A 20,149-nucleotide genomic window follows, 5' to 3' on the forward strand; every position below is an offset into this window, starting at 1 on the left:
TAATTCTGAAACTCGTTAAGTCTAGAAGTCGGAGACAATCATCACAAAGCTGTAGGAAGCAGATTTTATAAAGTCCCTTTTCCAAAGCAAAACCTTGCTTGTCTCGTGTTGTAGCATGATGCCTCATAGCACTGCACCAGTTACTAAGGAGAAAAATAACTGTTAACAGCTGAACCCAGGACATAGTCCCATACCCAAACTACTATAACTTTATGCCCCCAAAAGTGTAAAAGTATACTGTATATTTCTTTTTAAATTTCTGGCAAAAAAAAAAAAAAAAGCTTATGTTGAATTATCTTCATCATTGGGATGATTTTTTTTAACTATTGTTAGGATTTACTAGGTTTTTAAACTATATTTAAATGTATATACTGTATTAAAGCCCTATTCTCCATCTCTAGCTGTGTGTGAAGAAGCCTCTTAGATTATTTATAAAATGAAGAAAACATACTTGACTGTCAGCTAAATGAAAGGGTTTTGGTTAATACTGCAGCCAGGAAAGTATACCAAATATACAGAAAAGTAGCACTTACCTGTGAAGGTGAGAACTTCACATCCTTAGCACAGTATATCTTCCGCATAGACAGCACAGTAGATTTTCCATCTATATATTTTTGTAGTATTATTGCATTATTTCTTGATGCTGGATCTGTACTTTACCTGAAATACATAATACCATGAAATACCTGAAATGTTTAAAAACTGTCATTAAATTTTTCAGCTAGTTATACATGGCTTCTTCCCCTATAGTAATGCTATTTATGCTTGAATTACCCAGCCAAATCTAATCAAGATATCAAAGACCTACCAAAACTCAGTTAAAAAAAATATCACAATCACAAAGTGAGGTTACGAAATATAATTTGCTCTTCAGGAGATAGATTTCCAATACACCTGGGATGTGCTACTTAATTGTTTTCTGTAAATCACTACATTGTGCTTTGCTTTGCCAAGAATTACCACACTCATAGGCATGGAACACCCGTTCCTCAGTCCAAAAAGAAATCAGTGATCATAAAATGCTTTCTATTGTTACTTTAAATATGCATACCCTCTTCTCCCAGCAGCCATAGCAGCAAACTATGTACAAATGGCTATTTTTTCTTGCAGACAAGTAAAGAATGACATCAGTGCACTGAAGCAGTGGTTTGGCTCTGTGCATCTGAAAGCTTGGTACCAAATTCATTTTGTGATGCTTAATGCCTCTTTCTTCCTTAAAAACCTTTTGGTAATGTGGTTTCTCCCAGATCACACTGAAAACCAGTTGTCTGGCCACTCCTTTCATGCAAGCAGGTGTATGCAGAGATGAATTTCCTGAAGGCCTGGCTAACGGTTCTCCATTTCACATGATACTGTGCACGGTATGTGCCTCATCCCTGGCAGTGTTCAAGGCCAGGCTGGACAGGGCTTGGAGCAACATGGTCTAGTGGAAGGTGCCCCTGCCCATGGCAGGGGGTTGGAACTGGATGAGCTTTAAGGTCCTTTCCAACCTAAACCATGCTGTGATTCTATGATTCTATGTTTGTAATTCTGTTTTTTGCTGACTGTATGCTGCAACTCTCGTTCTGAGTACTTGCATCAGTAACCACTAGCAACCAAGCCACTGGTATCCTTTGCCATTACACCCTGGTTACCAGATGCTGTAGCCAGCATACTAAAAAAAAAGGCACTTATAAATCCATCAAAAATCACAATTAACTACCCCTTATTTTTCTAGGACATGGTGAAAGCAGATCTCTGATATGTCTCTGGTACCCCCCAGACCCATGCAGTATTACTGTTCTCAAGCCAACGAGCACTTTCATTTATCGTGTACCCATTACTTCACACACCACCACCACCATGAAATACTCCATTTTAGAGCATTCGAATTCCCATGAATACATCCTCCGAGCTCTGGACACAGCTCCCAAACCTCTGCAGAAGCCAGACTGTTGCAAAAGCTCCGTTTGCAGCAGTCCTTTCTTTGCGGCAGCGCTTTCCTACCGTGGCAAGTGCCTGCAGCACGGCCGTGCAGCATGCTAGATCCTGAGGGCAGTGTGGAGCACAAGCCTTCGTCTTCCTTCCCCAAAGTTCTCCTCATCTCTGTAGCCATGCTCCTTGCAATTGCAGCGCTGCTGCTCTTAGCCTTTTCCGCTACGCAGCAGAAGGAGCCTGATTTTTACACTTTCAAAGTCGTAAACATAAGGGGCAAACTAGTCTCTCTGGAGAAATACAGGGGCTCGGTAAGTCCGCACGGGGATGGGCGCCTCTCGCCCGGACTCACTTAACAGCCAGTCCTTGCATGTCTGCAGCAGCCAAATGGGGGTGGAGAGGTTGTACATTAACTTGGTGCACACATGCGGGGAGATTGGCGTTCACGGCGCCTCTGTAACCGGTCTGGAGCGTTGCCTGCATGCTGCTTGTCATACAGCTCCACTGCGCTCTTTAAATAAAACGTTTGCGGTCCTAACCTCTGTGTGTGTGTCTCCGCGTCTTCTGCCGGTGCGGGCTGCAGCCTGTAGACGTGGCAGGCAAGGGAATGCCTGCCTGACTTCCCTGCCTTCCATCCAGCAGGATGAATTGCACTGCCTTGTGGCTATTATATTTGCACTTCAGGAAGTTTGTACCAGTGTATAACTCACTTTTGGAGTTTATTTGAAGGTTGGACTTGATCTTAAAGGGCTTTTCCAACCTTGTTGAGTCTATGATTCTCTTTCTGCCTTTTAACTGCATGACTTTTAGGAAATTATTTTTACCGGAATCACAGTTCTTTGTATTATTCTAAATGATAAAAAAAATAATAAAAAGGGGATTTAATCAGTGGCTAATGGAGTTAACAGATTCACCACAGTAAAAAATTGGAGACATTATAATTATTTTAATATCAGTATATAGTGAAATTGTAGCAACACAATACTATTCCCATTGTCACTTTTTAGCGTGCTAGAGCAATATGGAGAAGGGCATGTAGATACTTACATACTTCTATGATGTCTTTTAGATTTTATTTACATATTACATTAAGTATTTCTAAGCAGAGCTTTCCTTCCCATTTTAAGAACAGTTTCCTTGAATGTAGCCTGATGTGATTTTTCATTTCTAGTGGCATGACCAGTACCTATGGAAAAGTGAAAAGGGAACTTAGCATGTGGGGGATGTAATACTATAAGCTCTTAGAGCCACATTTACAAATTACAGAAACTAAAATCAACATAAAGCCCACAGCTGCCATCCTCAGTGCTCAAGTGACACATCTTCAGTGATGCAGCCAGGCAGTCCAACAGCTTGGCTGCTACTCAAAAGAGCAGGCAGCACTGCTCATGCTCACTCTGATTCTCCAGCTTGGTGTTTCCACTTTCCTTTTCCCCCATTGTCAGGGACTTCACTGAGGTGTTTGAGCTCACTAATCCACAGCAGCAGGTCACTAAAACATTGGCAGGAAGACAGAGAAGGTATATGGGAGGAGATGGGACACTTTCCTGAGCTCAGTATAAAGGGATACTGGTGAATTTGGACCAAATGAGAGGTCTGAATCTTACCTGGTTGAAGTCGTCCTTCCCCTTTAGGTATTCCTTCCTCCTTCGTAATTCAGAGCAGAATTGGTCCCATGCCCATTCAAATACCTATATTGAAAAAAAACCGTGGAAGCTATTTAACATTAAGCAGTATTTGCTTTTGGTTTTTTTTTTGAGTACTTTCCAAAGGCTCTGTCAATAAATCCTGTTACTGGGGCATATTTTGTCTGCAGGTCATCTGCAGATATGCCTGAATAAGCAAATACCACCTGTAGCTTCTTTACATCAGGGCCAGAATCCACATGGAAATAAGTAAAGGGGGAATTCTGGAATCTCATGGACACACCAGGTTAGGGGAGGATACCTATATCTCCAGTGGTGCTATGGTACCAAACCATCCCCAAGGTATGACTGGCTTCAAAAGGGAGAGCACTAGAGCCATACCTTGACAAAGGTAACACCATCAGTACATGGTACTCTGATCTCTGCTAGGCCATATGGAATAGTTTATTCCAGCTAAAAAACTGATGACCGGCTTCTGTTTGGAACAAAAAAATTTGAATTCAGAGAGGTTATTAATATTGAGGCTAGATGTTGTTTGATAGCACGTGCACTATTTTAAGGAATATTTTAGCAATAAAACACATCTCTTTCTGTTATTATGTTGTCAGAAGTCAGTATTGAGGTAGAAAGAGGTTAATAAAAGCTCCCAGTTATTTCTTAAAATGAACCTGCTTAAATATGCAGTAAGTAATGTTTAGATGTAACTTTATCGTAATATTTTAAAGCTATTTAAAGAAAGCAGGTAGTATGTGCTACGTGTGCTGCTGGTGTTACAAAGAAAGTGAGTCACTAGTTAGCCCCTGGAACAATAGTCTGCTAATTGCTAAACCAGCTTTTAACATCCTTAAGCTTTGTGGCAGATGTAGAGAAGACATTCGATTCAATTCAACTCATTTGATTCACTCAACTGATTTAGTTAAATAATTACTTCATTGGTAGTCAAGAAACTAACTGGGCATTGAAAAAATACAGAGTATTAAAGAAAACAATAAAGTCTGCTAATTCTAGAGCTGTGCTAAGTCTAAACAACCAGTGCAATTCATGACTTGCAGAATCTTTCTTCAATACCTCAATATAAATTATTGTGCATTTCAATAATTGAAACCATTTTTCTTAGTAAGAAAAAAATAAGGCTGGTTGATATTGATTCAATTTCTATTCAAGCACATCTTGATACAAAGCACAAGTACCCTCTGTTATAGAATAAATAAGAAATGTACTAACAGTTCTGAAATAACAAAATGAAAAAAAGAAGGGAACAGAGTAATTTTCTTCCCTGAAAGAAATGTGTGCAGACATAACCTATCCTCCAATTTAATGAAAATACCAAAAATATGATAGGGAGTACCCCTTTTTATGGGCGCATAAGAAATTATATAGCCAGAATGCTAAAAATTTGGCATACATGCTACAAAATCAGGTATCGTATGGCCTGAAAGCAAAGAAAGGGAAGACTATTACAACTGGAAAAAAGCATACCACAAGCAAAATAGATCAAAAAGCTGTGTGTTTTACTCTGTTGTGCATAAAGGTCATCCTTCAATGATTATTCCAGGCTACCAGACTGATGTTGACCCACCTACATTAAAAATGAAGGGCAGTGATGCGTTGTTGGAAGAAAATTATCAGGATCCAAATAAAATCAGTTTTCTCTCCTAAGGCTGAAAGAGCTGGGTTTGTTCAGCTTGGAGAAGAGAAGGCTCCGGGGAGACCTTAGAGCAGCTTCCAGTGCCTGAAGGGGCTGGTAAGAAAGCTGGAGAGGGAACATTTTACAAGGGCCTGTGGTGACAGGACAAGGGGGAATGGCTTTAACCTGACAGAGGGGAGACTGAGATTAGATACTAGGCAGAAGTTCTTCCCTGTGAGGGTGCTGAGGCACTGGCACAGGGTGCCCAGAGAAGCTGTGGCTGCCCCATCCCCAGCAGTGCTCAAGGCTAGTTTGGATGGGGCTTGGAGCAAGCTGCTCTAGTGGAAGCTGTCCCTGCCTGTGGCAGGAGGTTGGAACTGGATGAGCTTTAAGGTCCCTTCCAACACAAACCATTATCTGATTCTGTGATTTCATGATTCTGACTGATCTATCCACCCATATAATTCAAGAAAGCTTCTATTATATTTTATGATTTTCATGAGATACACAGTAAGAGGCAGTATTCTTCTCAAAAATAGTATCTGTTTGAGAGTCAGAACTCCCAAGCATCAACTATTCCTGCTATGCTTATACCTATCTAGATACAATAGTGCCTACTGCCTGCCTGCGTATCTACACACCACACAGCAAAGTACAGCATGCTGAGGTGTAATTAAGCAGTGTTAGTGCAGTGCTTTGGAAATGTTGAACTAAAGGTAGTATAATAATGTAAAAGCATTAGGCACTTTAACAATGTAAAGTATTATTTTACTGTTGATAGTAATGCTAGGCAGTTTGTATCACAGCTGTCTGCAATCTGAGAATGTAGTATTACTGAATGTGTATAAACAGAGTATAGCTACTTCATTACTCGACAAAGTATTGCTGTTTCTTTCCATGAAGATAACAACTCCAAGCTGGGCTAATCTGACACTTGTGACTGGTTCTTCCATCAGTCAGATGAAGCCAGTTAAGAATCTCAAGGTCTAAACCCCATAGTATCTGCTGTCTGCTACAAGATCCACAAAGGGTTACTTGAAACTACAGCAGATTGACAAATCTGTCCAGGGATCTTTTCCTGAAGGAGGTACGCTGGTGTAAGCATTAAGTAAATCAAGAACTATATTTGCAGTGTTAAAAAATGAGTTCCAGAATGCATGGGTTTTCTAAGCAAAGGGAAGGAAAGGATAGTATGAGGAAGTCAGACAACAGCTAATACAGCATTCAGCTTTAACGAAATGATTTTGGTAAGGTCCAGGCTGAATTGTTTGCACTGCACACTAGGTGGTGTGCTTGACTTGCACTCTCGCAGCCTAAAGTCAGGCAAGAGGCACAGTGAACTTAAATCGTTAATAGTTGTAGGAAGTCAAAGTACAGCCTCTGGAAGAGAGCATAAAGAGTATTTGTTAAGAACACAGAAAAAAAGGATATCACTGCATTGAATCATTGTATGAAGAGGCTGAGAAAGTTGGGGCTGTTCAGCCTGGAGAAGGCTGCATGGAGACCTCATAGCAGCCTTCCAGTATCTGAAGGGGGGCTATAGGGATGCTGGGGAGGGATTCTTCATTAGGGACTGTAGTAGTAGGACAAGGGGTAACGGGTTAAAACTTAAATAGGGGAAGTTTAGATTGGATATAAGGAAGAATTTCTTTACTGTGAGGGTGGTGAGGCACTGGAATGGGTTGCCCAGGGAGGTTGTGAATGCTCCATCCCTGGTGGTGTTCAAGGCCAGGTTGGACAGAGCCTTGGGTGACATGGTTTGTGTGAGGTGTCCCTGCCCGTGACAGGGGGGTTGGAACTGGATGATCTTAAGGTCCTTTCCAACCCTTCTATGATTTGATTTCTGGTGCCAGACACTTGAAAGATAACTTGGTAAGGATTTTTAAACAACCATTTTGAACATTCCTTATGAAATGCTAATAAATTCAGACAGTTTCGCATTATATTTGTTAGTTATACTCTTAGGAGGGTTGCAGCATTGAATTACAGAGTTCAGTAACAGAATGCCTTTTTCTAAGGAAAAAAAAAAAAGGAAGCACAATGTGCCTGCCATTCTAGGAAATGCTGCGTATAATTTCCTCCTATTTTGTGGGAGAACACTTGGAAGTTTGCACCATTGGCAGTGTGATCCTCTCATGCCTTTCACCACCATGCCAAGTAACCACTGGTTTTAAACAGCTGGAAATTAAAATTGTTTCTTTTTGAGTGAATTCTTTCAACCCTCCTAACTTCAAAATCATGTAAAGTTACAAAAGCTTAGTTATTTTCATTGGCAAGTCACCCTTCCTGTCTGTTATAAAATGAACATAATACCTACACAACCTTGTTTCCCCCAAACCTCCCATGATAAATTCTTGCATTGCCATTGTATTTGGGATGGAGTACCAAGAAATGTGAATACAGTGAAGTATCCAAATAATTCTGCATCATGAGAATGCTGAGTCTTAAACTGTACTTTAAAAAGCCTCTAGAAGTTCATCTGAAAGAACTACATGTGGCTTAAAGTCAGCGGTACAACCTATTTTTACTTCAATCACACTAAACTACAGTTACCACTATGCAGATTATTTGACATGAACAGAACTGCCAACAGTTATTTTTTATGTCCAATATCTATTTGAAATGCTGACAGCCTGCATCATAAAATTGTTACTTCTCTGAAAATGAAACATCTAATTATATGCCTGTCTTTGGATGTTTTAGGAGACTGAATTTACAAGTTCAGGTAGAGCTTATAAATGTTGTCTGAAGGAATGTGATGCTTTGGTAGTTAGCTAGATGGCTCCAGATCATATTTCATGTGTAAGTGTACAGGGACTGCTTAGATTGTATGCTGCTGACCACAAGGAAGATTACATCAGCTTGTACTTTATAAGATTACCTGTCTTTCAGGGAAAACAGTGCCACTCTGAAACCACTTTAAATATACCAACATATCTACACAAGGTACAAAATACAAAGTAAGTGCTAATGTTTAATGTAAGAAATGCTAAACACCAACGTCTCCTTAGCTTTTTCTTTACTCCTACTGCTTCAAGGGATTTCATTTTATGATCTCCTACCTTATCCACATTATGGAATGTTATATGCCAGTTTGTTTTCTGGCCTTAAAAACAAAATAGACTTGGAAACCTCATAGCAGCCTTCCAGTATCTGAAGGGGGGGCTATAGGGATGCTGGGGAGGGATTCTTCATTAGGGACTGTAGTAGTAGGACAAGGGGTAATGGGTTAAAACTTAAATAGGGGAAGTTTAGATTGGATGTAAGGAAGAATTTCTTTACTGTGAGGGTGGTGAGGCACTGGAATGGGTTGCCCAGGGAGGTTGTGAATGCTCCATCCCTGGTGGTATTCAAGGCCAGGTTGGACAGAGCCTTGGGTGGCATGTTTTAGTGGAAGGTGTCCCTGCCCATGACAGGGGGGTTGGAACTGGATAATCTTAAGGTCCTTTCCAACCCTAACTATTCTATGATTCTATGTAGTAGCTTATTTTTCATACAATTTATTTGAATCATTCTATTCTTATTCCCTATATACTTCTATATTTTTCATGAAAACTTACAGACAGGAATATGGAGCAATAGTAACATAAGAATCCAAAGCTTAAATTGAGCAAAGGCAGTGGTCACAGACACAAGAGTCTGTGATTTGGAGTCAGGATTTTTCACTTCCTTTTCTTGCCCTGCACTTACTTGCTGTCTAATATGCCTGCAGTTACTTGCTCTGCAGTTTTTATAAGGTCAATTTATGTGTCCAAGCTTCAGGCTTTCCTCTTGGCAGCACTGGGCCCTTCAACACTGCTGTCTCACACTGACAATAATAAAGAGAACATGCCAGCTTCCATGAGACATCCAAAGTCTCATAGAAAGATCCAATGCAAATGGCCACCATTGTTCTGCTGGTACTGGGGAATGTGTTGGTTACTTTGATTGAATTTAAACTTTTTTTTGCAGTTTGAGAATGAAGAACTAGCTGCTAGGCTGATGTATAATCTGTAGAAACCCAGCAGATTTAGCGTAAGCCAGGTAGAATTTTGGTTCCCAAATCACAATGCTTTTTTTCTGCACTATGCCCAACATTAATGTAGGTGAGTAGAAACATTTTTAGCATTATACTATTTATATTGCCTTATGAGTCTTGCATATTGGTCTGAAAAAAGGAATAGAATGTAAAAGAAATTACTATAAAGTGCATAATGCAATTTTTATTCATAAAATCATCCTGTATCTAAAATATCTGTGGCACACACAAGAAAACATTAGAATGGACTCAATTTATGTAGAATGAGTGGCAAGTCACACTTATAAAATTGGTAGGAATAATAAAACCCCTAAGTCTAAAAGTAGTTTCTAGGAGTTATTTAAGGAGAAAATACCTCAAAAAACAATGGAAAGCTCTTCAAGGCCTTGAGAAACTGTGAATATGTGTCAACTCAGGGTTAGGTTACTTCATTTCCCTAACAAATTCTTGTTGGAATCTGTTCCAGTCTGTATTCTCCTTACATACACCTCTGTTTTCATGTAGTGCTCTCCTGTGTTTGGTACCTTCCTCTCTGCTGGATGTGCACAGGCAGATACATGCCTGGTGGTAATGTCTGAATGACACAATGTGGATGTCAAAGATGATCAGCTACAGGAATGACTTTAAAGGGTAGTGGGCACAGTCTTCACTTCTTGGAGTCTCTAATGGAGGCAGTAAACCTTTATGCAAAAGGTTGTCATTTTATCACAACTGAGTAGGTTTACTCTAGAAATGGTGGGAAATTTCACAACCCATACCGCACAGACCAACCCAAAATCCTGTAATTGCTTCTGTTAACTTCCAGGCCAAGGCATCTACACCAGCAATGATGGATCGGCCAATTCTTCATGAATACTAAATTCTGTGCAAGGACGGATCTTGCAGAACAGATGCTTCATGAAAGATAAACAAACTACCCAAAATACATTCATTGGCAAGTTTCATTCAACTTGGTATATCTTAGCTGAATAGTAATTCCTTGAATATGATTGGAAACCATGCAAAAGGCAGAATGGAGAAACATAGCTTCTCTGTGAACTCATAATTAAGATTACTTAGCAGTTTATTCATTAACTCCATGGTAGCCAAATGGGAATACATAAAAGAAAGATTGAATCTTCCTGTTGTGAACAGAACTCTGTGTAGTTTCAAACACAGGTGTTTGGTCACAGTTCTCTAGATGTTCTCATTTCAAGCCTTCCTGTTGGAAAACTGACATGTGCAGCACATCTTTTCATCTCTCTTGTTCTTCAGGTGTCACTAGTTGTCAATGTTGCAAGCGAGTGTGGGTACACAGATAGCCACTACAAGGCCTTACAACAGCTACAGAGGGACCTCGGCCCGTATCATTTCAATGTCCTGGCATTCCCGTGCAATCAGTTTGGGCAGCAAGAACCAGACACCAACAAAGAAATTGAGAGTTTTGCACGAAAGACTTACAGTGCCTCCTTCCCTATGTTCAGCAAAACTACAGTCAGCGGAGCTGGTGCGATTCCTGCCTTCAAGTACTTAATTGGTGAGTAATCTAGATCTCCAAGGATGGACAGTATGATAACAGATGCCCTGTAAAAGCTAGTCTAATAAACCTCTACATGGAATACAGGTCTTGAAGTACTCTCCTGTATGCATACAACACCTGATCTTCCTTTTTCCACTTTGGAGTCTCGTAAGTGCTTCTCCTGTGACACAGATGCTGCAGGTTGGATTTATAAAGTCCATCTCAAGAGCTGTAGAATAAGTGGAAGCAAAGCACCTACATAATTTACTTCAACAATTACAAAGTGAAACCAGGCAGTAAGAGATGTCCTTGAATACTCCCTTCCTCCTTCCTTGCCAAGCATCAGAACAGCCATATGTAGGGTCCCTCCAGTTCTATTCTGCATTACAGCTGGCACTGAGACCTGAAGAGGTTTTGCTGGTTCTTAGCAGACAGCTGACAAACTACACTGTAAAGCAGAATATTCTCTATCAGAGCACTACTTTTCTTGTGTGGGTGAATGCTCTAAATACCATTTAAATGCCAAACAAAAATGTCAGTCTTTATCCAGGGTGAAGGAAATGTCTTCATTGTCAAATGCCTGAAGCAATGATATTTAATAAAGCCCAATATGATACGGTATCACCTGAGCTGCATTCTGCAGGGACCATATCGCTGCTGCTTCTCTCCAGAACCAGTGTTCTCCCACATACCACTGACTTTAAAGGAGTATTGGTAGTATTTTTGACTACCTCAAGCCCACCTCCTTCCAGGTGTCTGTAATGGATTTTTCTGCCAGCCAGACTTCCTGTTAATCCCCTTCACATTCTTCTATTTCTTTTTGCCAAGCAGGGTTATTTATTGCGGACATGTCACATGAAACTTGCAAACCTTCTGTTTCTTTGTTGGTCCACACACTTGTGCTATTACTGCAATGAGGCTCCTGGTCTGATTGAAAATCCTGAGCATTCTATTAGTCATGTAGCAGAATAGTAAAGAATAAGAATGCGACTCATGTAAAATGACTATGTGGTCATGGAGGGAAAAACTCATAGATAAGGATTAAGAGGAAATCTGCAACAGTTTACTGTGTTATTTCTTCATGTAGCATTTCTTGAAACGTTCTTCTGAAGCACATGCTACTGGAAAAAATCTGGATAAGCAAATACTCCTAATATAGCTATATTGTTATGCCCAATTCCATTTTCCTATCAGTGTTCAACTGTTTTGGATTTGTCTATATAGCACAGACACACACATGTGTAAGCACACACTTTTAAGACTGATTATAGTGCTTTCTCCTGCCTCTCTCAAGCTCGGCTGTTTCCATTAGTCTCCAGGGCGCTACTATCTGTCAGAAAATGAATCTCATTACTCATTCTCAACTCCCCCTTAATTTTATGTTCCTTCTTCCTCTGAGAGGGTCATCATCAAATTGACAAATGTCAGGAATTGGCCATCCTGGTTTGCTTTTCTAAGTTCCCACTTTTTTTATTTCCCCACACCCTTATAGATTCTACAGGAGAAGAACCAACCTGGAACTTCTGGAAATACCTGGTGGACCCCAATGGGAAAGTAGTAAAGGCCTGGGACTCTGCAGTCACTGTTGAAGAAATAAGACCTTATGTTACAGAACTTGTAAGGAAAATCATCCTGAAGAAGAAAGATGAATTATGACTTTTGAAAATCCCAGCATGCCACTTACAGCCTTATTGAGAACTAGGACTGGACTTTGTCTTCTCACATTCCAAAAGAGAGTATATGAGGAAAGGAAATTATGACCAATAGAATCTACATTCACCATCCTAAGAATGTAGAAACCAGCAATTTAGCGTGGTCAAAGTAATGTAAATTTTGTCTCCAACTGAATTCAGTTTGACCATTCTGGGAAAGAATAAACTGATCGGCAGCTGTTTCTTTCCCAGTTCAAATAATTAATTATTGGTAATCCTATATGAAGTTACTTCATGTACCTGTAGGAAGAAGGCTCAGAATAAGGAGAACTTCCCGACTGGGATCTTATTGTTATCTACAATTCTGTTGTCATATTTTGCTTGTGGACTGAATGAGAAAATAAAGAACATGTGAAAACAAAGTGCATGATTGACTTGAGGCATGTGCTAGAAAGAGGGCCAGAACAGATACCTTCAAACCAGGCAGACTTACATATAGGTATATGTCCTTCTAGTTACCAAGGCCAAACATACCTCATTTCATCTGTCAAGAAAGTCAGTTAATAAGGGCATGGGGAAAATACATCTATAAAACTTAAATGAAAGAAATATTGTCGTGGTTTAAACCCAGTCAGGTAACTCGTTCACTCACTCCCCCCCTTCTTTCCCTCCCCCTACTCCCAGAAGGATGGAGAGGAGAATCGAAAAGAATGCAACTCCCATGGGCTGAGATAAAAACATTTTAGTAACTAAGGTATAACAGAGATCACTACTGCTACCATCAATAATAACAATGATAAAGGAAATAACAAGGGAAGAGAATACATCACCTCACCACCAGCCAACCGATAACTCGCCCCCCAAGCCCGACCAAGCACCGACCGATACCTCCTCCAACCCCACAGTCTACCAGCCCTTCCGGCTAACTCCCAGTTACATCCTGGGCATGACGTGCTGTGGTATGGAATACCTCTTTGGTCAGTTTGGGTCAGGTGTCCTGTGTCTGCTTCCTCACAGCTTCCCCTCCTCCCTGGCAGAGCATGAGGTTCACAAAGTCCTCGGCCAAACCAAAACATCCTTGTTATCAGCTCTGTTTGGGAGCTGAAAGTCAAAACACTGCACTGCACCAGCTACCAAGACACTAGCTACCAAGAAGGACAAAAATGACTGCTACTGCTGAACCCAGGACAAATACAAAGACATAGTCTCTTGTAAAAGTTATCCAAAAGCTGTGAGAAGAATTTCTACATTTTTTTCACCCAGTAAAGATTGTGAGATGATTTTTAAATAGCCATTTGGACATCTCTAGGAGCAGAGCTTACATAAAATAGCTGTTTCTCTCTTCTATTAGCATTTTGGTTTAGAATTATTCTCGCTTCATACAACTGATGTTAAATTTGTCAATTCATAACACCATCCAGTTTTTCTTCATGTACAGGCAAACATTGGAGAATCATCATTTTTCCATGGAAATAATTTTTCAGATATTTAATTGTTGCATAATGTTACATTGTTTAATATCACATTGATGTCACAAATGTTTAATGGCACCTTTTCCAAATGTAGCACTCAGACATCTGCTTGGACTGCAGAACTTCTTAGCTTGTACTACAATAATAGCATTAAAAATTACAGCCTCATTGTTCCCTGACAGAAACCCTTTGAAACTCTTGTCAGCAAGAACTCTTTTTATCTCAAAACCTCCACAATGTACAGGTCCCTGCTCTTAACGCTGGGATGCTTTAAGAATCTTGTCCAAATGCAGTATTATTGACAAGTGAAAGCTTTTTTCATGCTTTGTAACACTTTTTAAAGTAGCACAAACAATATTTGTCCATCCAGTTGTCAGGTCCCAAGTGTACAAATAAGCCTTAATTGACCAGACCATGATAAAGACTTTTTCCAACTCACCACAGCCATTATAGCTCTTCAGTATCCAGACAGGCTCTACTTGAAATCAAAGGCAAATATTATAGCATGCACTGGCTTGCAGAACTAGAGGGGAAGGAAGAGTACTGATGAACTATTGCAAATAAAAGGGTTGATCTTAGAGTACATTATAGTTCCCATGCTTGAACAGCTGCTGTCTCCTGAGGTCTTCAACTCATTCTGTGGAGTGGACTAAGGAAGTAAAAGCTGGAGGTACTTTAGTGTGTGCAGGAAGAATCTGAAGGGCAGAGGCTGTAAGGCACAAACTCAATTTGCCTGAAAGAAGCCAAGAGCAGGAGTTTTTAGGTTTTAGTGGTAAAAAAAAAAGGGGGGGACGGGGGGACACGACACACAATAAAGGAAGAGGTAACGTAAGTACAAAGAGAGATCAAGTAAGAAGGGAGGAATGAGAAGGAAATTAAAAGAACATTTGCAGCCAAAGAACTTTGGGACAAAATGGGCATGGAAATGTTCAGGTCCTGTTGATACTAATGAGTATGTAGCAAGCTACATCAGCTACTTCTCACTTGGAGTGTAACTTAAGAGTGCAGGAAATGGGTGCTTGTGGCAGTGAACATGTCTACATTCTCCTCCTCTGATGGTGAGAAAAGTGAACCCTACCATCCGTGCAGTCATTTAGTCTATTCTTGTATGAATCACTCCAAGACAATGGTTGCTAAGGATATAACAAAGAAAGGAAAATCAGGCCCAGCTAATACTGTGCTGAGACAGAAAATCCAACCACTAGAAAACGAGGCCTAGTATTACTCTGTAGACTGTGTCTCTGTTGATACTAATGCAGTGCCCCAGCATGCTCTTAGCAAGTGCTGCAGGGCTTCACATTTTCTCCTTATAAAGTGTGTTTTTAAAGCTGAAGCCACATGAGCCCAGACCATAGTCTGAAAGATATTTTAAGCCCTCTATTTCGATTTTGGGTGTCCAACTTCAAACAGAACTCTGGATTTACATAGCCGGCATCTTGCATTCTCTATGAGACAAATTCTAGAAGTCTAAAGAGATACAATGGTAACGATCAGTTTGGAAAAGGTTCATACTCTATGGACAAATATTGTTTGTGCTGCTTTTAAAGGCATTACAAGGAACAAAAGAGTTTAACTTGTCAATAATACTGCAATTGGACAAGAATAGATTCTTCTTAAAGCATCCCAGGGTTAAGAGCAGGGACCTGTACATTGTGGTCTTATTGAGATAAAAAGAGTACTTGCTGACAAGATTTTCAAAGGGTTTCTGTCACAGAACAATGAGGCCATAATTGTTGGTATTATTATTGTAGTACAAGCTAAGTTCTGGAGGCTGAAGTCTGAGCAGACGCCTGAGTGCTATGAATAACTTAATCCTGAAGATGGTTAAGAGCTGTTGTTCCTTTTTGGTGATTTAAAGATAACTAAGGTATTACATATGCAAGCTTTGAAGAACAACAAATTTGAGCAGGCATATGTTTTTAAGCACCTAACTACTTTCTCTGACATGAACAGAAACATTTTTGTGATTAAACATGTGGCATATATTGCATCCTTTGTTGCAGTGGAATCAGTTTGATTAAAAGACCAAAATGTTTGTTTTACAAAGTTACAGAATAAAAGTAAATATTCTTGGTTGCAGATGAATTCATATATAGTTATGTTATAAGTACTTCATGACTTCCTGCTCAGAAAAATGGCAAAGCAAATTGCCTGGGTTGAATTTTTCTGTTGAGACTATATAGAGGGCATGCAGAGATCAGAAATGGCTTTTTTTGGCTCATGAGTTCCATCACTGTTTTAATCTGACAGAGAGCTTCTCTACAGCAAGTCCTCAAAGCTGTAAACCAGCTCTGAATATGTAGCATGAGGTTATTTTCTTTGCTGCTTGTCTACTTTGCAGAAAAAATAGTAGTGCACATTAAGAAAGGAGAACATTTATGCATGGAAAGTGATTAATTTGATCATCTAAGACTTGCTAACTTACAGTTTGCAACTTCGAAGGTGTAAAGGCTTTTCGTGTTGGTTTAAATGCTAAACTAAGTACCTAGACACAATTGTATAGTCATGTGCCCCCTGTGGCAAGCCAGAGGGGAAAGAAATAATTTTAAAGCCTACTTCTAAATACAAAAAGGGTACTTTGAATCCTTCAGGATTTTGTCTCATAAAGTCTGTAAAATCAGACCTCCATATATGCAAAGCTTTGTTTTGAAATGGAATATGCTACACTGAAATAGAGCAATTGAATAGAGCAATAGAGAGGGGTTTATCTCCCTTTTTTGGTATTGTAAGGAGAACAAACCCAAATACCCTGGTTATCCTTACAGCCACATCTGCCAATTTAGTTACACGCCAGGGACACTTCACTACAGTTTCTATTGTGATTCCTGTTGGAAACCTCAGTAGCAATCCAGACACAATTTCTCTCTACCGGATGGTTCTCAGTTTATTGTTTCAAACAGGTCAGCATATGTTTCAATAAAGAGCTGACTGACTAAATGGTCAGTACTCTCAGAAGACTGGACATCCCTTTGATTAAGTAAAACAAATCTTATGCTGCCTTCAGTTATTGGATCAGCCAAATACATTCTATATACACATAAATTTATACTGTAGCTACTCCTAGAGCCAAATGGAATTTAACAAGCTTAACCTCTGACTCACTCACAGGAAGAGGCTAGTAAGCAGAGAAGTCAGGTATTTTCTGTGACATGATTAACAGATCCCAAAATAGAAACATCACTGACAAAACACAAAGGAGTTTTCAAACCCTTTGATGGATGCGATACTGAAAGCACCAAGAGAATGAGAATCTGAACCATATTAAAGCACAATAGCAGAGCCATATGCAGAGAAGAAGAAAGTTACTCAGCTGTACCTGAACATCACCACAGAGGTGACTGATTGAATGCTACACAGCTAACTCATCTACCTACCCAGCTCACACAGTGATGCCCACAATATAGGATAAAAAACAACAAAATTCAGCTACATCTTTATGCCAACTCTGCAGCATCTTGGCACAGGCAACAGTGGGGGCTTGTCTAGTGATAATGGTTGACCTTTTCCAGATGGCTCTACACAGGAGCTGAAGTCAGCCCTGAGTAACTTTCCATTCTTAGCCTAGAAAACCTGATCCAAGCTGTCAATCTAGAGGCCTACTAGATCAGACATGCTGTTTTATCTCAAAGCATTACAAGATATCTCCTGAACAAGACCTATACTAATTCCAGAAAATGAGGACAGTTGAAGTGTCATTGCATTTTAAGTAAGCCTAAAGACTTGTATTTGGAAGGTGAGCTGATGTAGATTCTTTTCCCCCACTCGAGGAATAACAGCATCTGCAGAGTCAGGCACTGGTTCTTTCCTAATTACTAATTGATGGAACAATGACAATAGAAGGAGATAACAGTATTCTAGAACAACAGAAAAGACTGAAGTATGATTTCTTGAAGAGCGAACTTCTGTAACACCTGATCTGTAAATACAGTTCTGTGTAATGCTTCACCATCAAACAAATCACAGAAATCCTACTTTCAGGGAGCTGTAGTTTTAGTTTCCCTAAGTGGAAGATGCAGCCAAAAAGCTATTATTGTATTATATAAAATAGTCCTCTGTCTTTTTTGTCCCTCTTTCCCTAAAAGCGTTGCTGTTTCATCATGAGTAGTGCTTTCATCTGAATGATATGATAAACCATTATATTTTTATTTAGCAAACAAGTAAATCTGACAATGATAAACAAAGACCAGATGCTGAGGAAAACGTCCATCACCCACAGATTGTTCACCCATCCTTTATAAAAGGGCACAATCATGAAACTGTGCTTGTAATCAATGAGCTTGCTGAATTCCCAGTTTAAATTATACATCAGCTTCTCTAACCCTCAGAATGACACCACTCATTCTGATCTGTCATTACTTCTATATTCAAAATACTAGTTATTTTATTACTGGTACTTTACTGTCTTCTGGAGAGATCACTGGAGAGATGAAGTGAAATGTTTTCCTGTCATACAAGCATTTTATATTGGAAGTCTATCCAAATCCATACAGAGTATGAATATGTTAGGTTTTCACACAAAAGTAATCCCCAAACAGGCAGTTTGGTTAAGCTGAAGCATTTTGTTTGGATACAATCGACAGGGAATGTTTCAAAATTGCTATTCATATTTTCAAGCTTAAAAAATATAAATAAAATATTAAAAGTGCAAATAATTTCAAACCAAGAAATTTAATCTAAATTAAACAATATATGACAATATAGGCGATTTGATGATTTTCAAACTTAAAAATTGATAGTGTGAGTTTTGTGAAACATATTTTTCTGCAAGTTTCAGCTTAGGGAACAATTTGGTTAAAACCATTGACAATTCCCAATAACAAAACATTCTTCTGAAGAAGCCTTCAGAGGCTGCCAGTCTATTCTGCCTATAGCTATACCGAAGTCAAGAGGAATAGATCATTGAGTAAAACTGCAAGATCAAGTCTCTGAATTATATGAATCATTTAGTCTTATTGAATACCAGCAACAGCAGGACACCATTTCTACTTGTCAACTACATGCATGGTTTGTCAAGCCCAAGACTAATTTTATGACAGTATCAATAGACAGAAATGACCCAAGTTTACTGTGCATCCCAATCTTACAGCGAATCATAGAATGGTTTGGGTTGGAAAGGACTTTAAGATCATCCAGTTCCGACCCCCTGCCACAGGCAAGGACACCTTGCACTAGACTGCATCACCCAAGGCTGTGTCCAGCCTGGCCTTGAACACTGCCAGGGATGGAGCATTTATAGTTTATTTTATATCTTTAAAACAGATTTCTAAGCACTTTAATATTTATAGAAAATCCCCCTGAAGAATCCTTGTTTAAAATAATATCTACTAGTTTGAAATGCACTCGATCCTTCCAAATAAGCTATGTTCTGGACGCCTTGTTGAAGACTCAGTGCTTTGTCAAAAAAAGGGATTTTCTTCTTCCTGCACTAAAGCACTGCATGTGAAAAAACTGCTGCAGGTTTCTGCATCCTGTGATGTCCAGACCAGTTACTATCAGTGCTGGACTTTGCTTCTTGCATTGTGTCTCCTTTCTGATACTAAGCATGTGAATTAATCACTCTATAATCTCATTTTCCTCTCATTTAATAGAGATAATACTATGCAGAATACCTGAAGGGAGCCAACAAGAAAACTGGAGAGGGACTTTTTAGAAGGACATGTAGTGACAGGACAAAGGGGAATGGCTTTAACCTGGCAGAGGGGAAATTGAGATTAGATATCAGGAAAAAATTCTTCCCTGTGGGGGTGCTGAGGCGCTGGCACAGCGTGCCAGAGAAGCTGTGGCTGCCCCATCCCTGGCAGTGTTCAAGGCCATGTTGGATGGGGCTTGGAGCAACCTGGTCTAGTGGAAGGTGTCACTGCCCATGGCAGGGGGTTGGAACTGGATGATCTCAAAGTCCTTTCCAACCCAAACCATTCTGTGATTCTATGAATTTTAGTGAGTTAATTAATGAGTGCATGAAATAACAACCAACATGGAGGCTGGTGCTCAAAGAATACAATATGATATGAACAGAAGTCATAAACCAAAAAACAAAGAAAGCTGTATACTACGAATAGCTACATAGATATGATGGAAGATCTGAGTGTCCAGCATCTATAAAAATATGGCCTTTTTTGTATATTGCATCACTAACAGCCAGATATAAATTCACTTTCTTGCAGATCTCTATCAGCTCAAATGGCAGAAATGCATTTAATGAGCTCTTCTCAGGAACCAAAATCATCTTGAGCCACAGCACAGGGGAATAATGAAGTGAAATCATTTGAAAAAAACAGATGTGCTTCCAGCCCCTCACTATCAATATAGTTTGGTTAGCAGT

At 39.6% G+C, this 20,149-nt stretch overlaps 2 protein-coding genes across 2 annotated transcripts in view; both read left to right on the top strand.

The window, feature by feature from the left end:
* PRPF38A (pre-mRNA processing factor 38A) overlaps positions 1–20,149 on the top strand; it is a 149,305-nt gene that overhangs the window by 55,439 nt on the left and 73,717 nt on the right. The gene's annotated exons all lie outside the window — the stretch shown is intronic.
* GPX7 (glutathione peroxidase 7) lies at positions 1,960–12,777 on the top strand. Its single transcript, XM_062623245.1, has 3 exons — positions 1,960–2,225; positions 10,460–10,721; positions 12,196–12,777. Exons 1-3 carry the CDS (start codon positions 2,019–2,021, stop codon positions 12,357–12,359), a joined length of 633 nt encoding a protein of 210 aa, XP_062479229.1. The 5' UTR covers positions 1,960–2,018; the 3' UTR covers positions 12,360–12,777.

Source organism: Pezoporus occidentalis, unplaced genomic scaffold (genome assembly GCF_034315485.1).
Source record: "Pezoporus occidentalis ecotype Australia unplaced genomic scaffold, CSIRO_AGI_Poc_V1 ctg25, whole genome shotgun sequence".
In the NCBI taxonomy this organism is placed as follows: domain Eukaryota; kingdom Metazoa; phylum Chordata; class Aves; order Psittaciformes; family Psittacidae; genus Pezoporus; species Pezoporus occidentalis.

Bases quoted from the DNA above. Each gene is read 5' to 3' on its own strand.
- GPX7 (XM_062623245.1), top strand. From the start codon at position 2,019: ATGCTAGATCCTGAGGGCAGTGTGGAGCACAAGCCTTCGTCTTCCTTC. The intron at 2,226-10,459 runs GTAAGTCCGCAC...CTTGTTCTTCAG, and splicing joins TGGAGAAATACAGGGGCTCG to GTGTCACTAGTTGTCAATGT. The intron at 10,722-12,195 runs GTGAGTAATCTA...ACACCCTTATAG, and splicing joins TGCCTTCAAGTACTTAATTG to ATTCTACAGGAGAAGAACCA.